We start from the raw sequence: 4,050 nt of genomic DNA, 5'->3' as shown, positions 1-4,050 counted from the left end.
TCTACTGCCGCCCGGCAAATCCTATAGTGCTATCTAGTTTTTTTCTCTTTCTTCTTCGGGGCCGGGGAATATGTCGGCCATGGTGACTGAGGAGGGGTCCGGGTTCGGGTCCGGAGGGTGGATGTGCGAGCAGGACATGGTGTTCGAGAGTACGCTGGCGTTGGTGGATCTGGAGGAGGGCGAGGCTGTGTGGAACAACATGGCCGGCGTCGTTGAGGTGAAGAAGGGGTCCGGATCCGGGTCTGGGCCCGGAGGGTGGACGTGGGAGCAAAACAAAGCGTTTGAGAATGCTCTGGCGTTGGTGGATCTCGGGGAGGGTGAGGCAGTGTGGAACAAGATAGCTGATGCTGTTTGGGGGAAGACAGCCGAGGAGATCAAGCGGCACTATGAGCTGTTGGTGGCGGATGTGGATGCCATAGAGGCGGGCCGGGTGCCGCTGCCCGTGTACACTGACGGCGGGAGTCCTGAGGAGGGAGGCTCCGGCGGGAAGAAGGGCGGCGGTAGGGTACGAGGAGGACACGGAGGGCATGGGCCGAAGGGGTCGTCCAAGTCTGTCGAGCACGAGGGCCGGAAGGGGATCCTCTGGACTGAGGATGAGCACAGGTTCGTGCCTCCAGTCTTTGTTTTATTGTCTGCAGAGGAGCGAGCACATGTTTCCTCCACTTTTTTTACCTTATATCTGTTCATCGAGCAATTGTGAGTTATATGTAGATGTTTGATTGATTGGGTTGCCTCGGAGCTAAAATATCACTACTATTTGACTGGCGATTCTGCTGATCCACTCGTGTAGTTGTAATGCCCTGAGTGTTTTGGAAATTTGCTCTTTTAGCTGTCCTCCTGCTGCTACTGCTTTCTATTGGAGACTGGATGCGTGTAGGTTTGTCGATTTGTCGTATTTTGCAGATTAGGTCACGTCTTGCATGGTTGTTCATAGATTCAGTGCCTCTATTGGTGGATTAGATAAAGCATTGCATGATTGTTTTGAACTGGAATTTATGTGACGGAGCTGTTGTTGTTTTGTTAGTTTTGTTAGTTTGGCAGTACCTATAACTATCATGTTTCGGATGCAATCCATTTATGATTACACAATCCTTGAGTAGTGACACAATCCTTGTGCAGTGACACAATCCTTGAGTAGTGAACTGCTTCCAAACATTGGTTAAATGTGTGGCTGTTGGAGTTGCATCCTTGAGCTGTACATTGTGTATGTTCTGACATTTTGTTGGACTAACTACTTTAGTTTGTCACATGTTACCTTATGCACGAAAAATCTTTACTCAGATGTCAGAAACTCAGACTGTGGTTACTTATGGAAAAAGGGTTTTTGAAATGTGTTCTAGGTAAAACAGATTTAATTGTTTAAGTGAAGGAACACTTTGGACTATTTCTTCACACATTTATTTTCATTGTCTGGGTTGACTGATTTAGTAGATTTTCTCATGCTAGTTTGCTATCCTAAATATACTAAAATGTTAGAAATTAATCTCTTGTTTGATAGCTTATTGTGGCAAGTAAAACTCGACTTCCATTTAGTTGAATGAATATATTTCAGATATGGAACCTTATACAGTACATTTCTTTCCTTCTAAATGTGAATTCAAGTACATCATCAAGCATTTCACATTTGCTGTAGCACTACGTAATGGTGTACTTCTTTTAGAAGTTCTGCTCCTTGCTTCTGTAAATTCTACATATGGTTTCTCATCTGTTGGTGTATATATAGCACCTTTTGGGCAATGAATTATTCAGTGTTCTGTGCTAAAGCTTTCAACCCTGGAAGCGCATGTTCATTTAGGTATGTGCTAGAAGTACTCCACATATTTCTTTCAGTTGCCATTCTTATGAAATTCCAAAGTAAATGATCACAGTGGTAGTGATCGCTGTGATCATTTCAGTGACTGAATGATAAAGATAATGTTTAAGGAGAAGCTAATTTCAGTATTGAATAGATTTAAATATTTAAAGGAGGAGTGTTTGGTTGCAAACTGATGGATACTGCCTCCTCCAGGGTTCTCTTTACTAGTCACTGATCGATGCTATGACCTGATTCCAAACCTGCAGGTTGTTTCTTCTTGGACTTGAAAAGTATGGCAAAGGTGACTGGAGGAGCATCTCAAGGAACTTCGTCATCTCAAGGACGCCCACTCAGGTCGCCAGTCACGCGCAGAAGTACTTCATCCGCCTCAACTCGATGAACAGGGAGAGGCGGCGATCAAGCATACACGACATCACCAGCGTGAACGGAGAGGCATCAGCGGCTCAGGGCCCAATCACAGGCACAAATGGGCAGGCCGCAGTCCCCGGCAAGTCCCCCAAGCAATCCCCGCACCAGCCAGGGAACCTGCCCCCAGGCGTGGACGCCTTCGGCACAACGATCGGGCAGCCGGTCGGCGGCCCCCTCGTGTCCGCCGTCGGCACCCCGGTCACGCTCCCTGTTGCTGCGCCACCTCACATGGGGTACGCCATGCACGCCCCGGTCCCAGGAACCGTGGTGCCCCGTGCTCCAATGTACCTGATGCCGCCCCCGCCGTCCCGGTGATGGCCCCCTGCTGCAAAATAGACGTTGTTAAGCGATGCTGCTGGGCTTCCTGACAGACCAATTCAGAACCTTCTCCATGTTGTCCGGCCTTGCAGTGAAATGCTCTGTTATGTCTAAATAAAGGAATAACCTATAAACTTTTGTACATTACAGATGGTGTTATGGACGTTGCGGATTATATGTAATCGTGTCGCGTTTCATCGTCGTCGTTCGATGTTCGCCTTTGGGTTGGATGGATGGATACTGGGTGTGTTTCTGTTGGTGATCTGTGTGATGCAGGCACAGGAGAAGATTTACTTGGCAATGTATGAATTGGTTATTACAGAGATTATCATCTGCGGTGTATCTTTGTAACGGTGAATCATCAAAGATTTGTCCAGGAACATTATCTCAGATCGTTCTCGTTTCAAACTTTTTTTGCGGCAATTTTTTTCAAATTTCAGTTTGTTCCATCGATGCGTCACCACAGCTGTACTGATTTAATATGCACGACGATAAAGTGAAAACTGACATCTTTGGGCATTACTTAACGACGAAGCATCCATCCGTCCGTCCATCTGATCTGATCAACGGCCACTTCTCGCTCTTGGTGAGCGATGTCATTATTGATAAGCTCTATCTTTTGCCAGCCTTGTGCAATTAATCAGTAGAGATTGGACGGCAAAGCTTGACCCGCAACCGAAGAAGAGAACAAAAAGGGGAGCGTGTATGGCCTCATGAGCGTTGCCACTGCGGTGGGTGGGGCTACTGCTGGAGGAGACGCCGTGGGGACCACACCCCACGGGGCCGGCGCCGCGGCGGGGGCCACATTGTCATGAGGGCGGCGCGCGGCGGTGCACAGGTGTCATGGGACCTGGGGCCGTGGGGACCACATCACACGGGCGGCGCGCGGCGGGGACCACATGTCATGAGGGCGGCGCGCGACGGTGGACAGGTGTCATGGGACCTGGGCTGTGGGGACACTTGTCACGCCGGCTGAGTCATGGGTTTATTATGAGTGGGTCCGCGGCGCAACAAACGAGGTGACTTTTAAATAGCGTGCATTAATAGTTTTATTTTTTGGAACATGTGCATATATGTCCGTATGTAAAATAGGTATATGAATATGACTCCCTACAAGAACATATGCTTATGAGCCCCTATAAGATAAGTATATTAATATGGAACCATTGGTACAACATAGGGGGCAGTTGGGAAGATACCATTTGGGGTAGAAACTCCCTTGTTTCCTTTTAAGTAGATGGTAATTTTGTTCAATAGAGATGCCACGAATATAGAATTCGTCATTCGAGACACTGACATATTCACGCCGCACGCTAGTGAAAATACACAATAAAGACTCCTTTATACGACGCTAATACACATGAAGTTGACTCTATGGATGCCCATGAGTTCGTTCGTGCGCACAAGTTTTTGGAATACAAAATAAGAATCGTCTTCACAATAAAAATAATAATAAGAAAACATCACAAGCTTTACACCAAAGACAATGGCGCACAGTGGTGGAGGGA

The 4,050-nt window shown here is 47.4% G+C and overlaps 1 protein-coding gene across 2 annotated transcripts in view; it reads left to right on the top strand.

Moving 5' to 3' along the window:
* The window catches only part of LOC119366384 (transcription factor SRM1-like), a 4,907-nt gene extending 1,975 nt beyond the window's left edge, over window positions 1-2,932 (top strand). Inside the window, exons 1-2 of one of the 2 annotated variants that reach the window (XM_037632108.1) lie at window positions 7-603; window positions 2,062-2,932. In XM_037632108.1, coding sequence (XP_037488005.1) covers window positions 71-603; window positions 2,062-2,539 — 1,011 coding nt within the window. In that variant the 5' untranslated portion in view covers window positions 7-70 and the 3' untranslated portion in view covers window positions 2,540-2,932. Of the gene's footprint in view, window positions 1-6; window positions 604-2,061 lie in introns of those variants that run through there. The other variant, XM_037632109.1, reaches the window with a different exon arrangement.
* The last annotated feature ends 1,118 nt before the right edge of the window (window positions 2,933-4,050 follow it).

The sequence above is a fragment of the Triticum dicoccoides genome, chromosome 2B (genome assembly GCF_002162155.2).
Source record: "Triticum dicoccoides isolate Atlit2015 ecotype Zavitan chromosome 2B, WEW_v2.0, whole genome shotgun sequence".
Taxonomy (NCBI): Eukaryota; Viridiplantae; Streptophyta; class Magnoliopsida; order Poales; family Poaceae; genus Triticum; species Triticum dicoccoides.
This window is presented reverse-complemented; position numbering and strand designations above follow the sequence as displayed.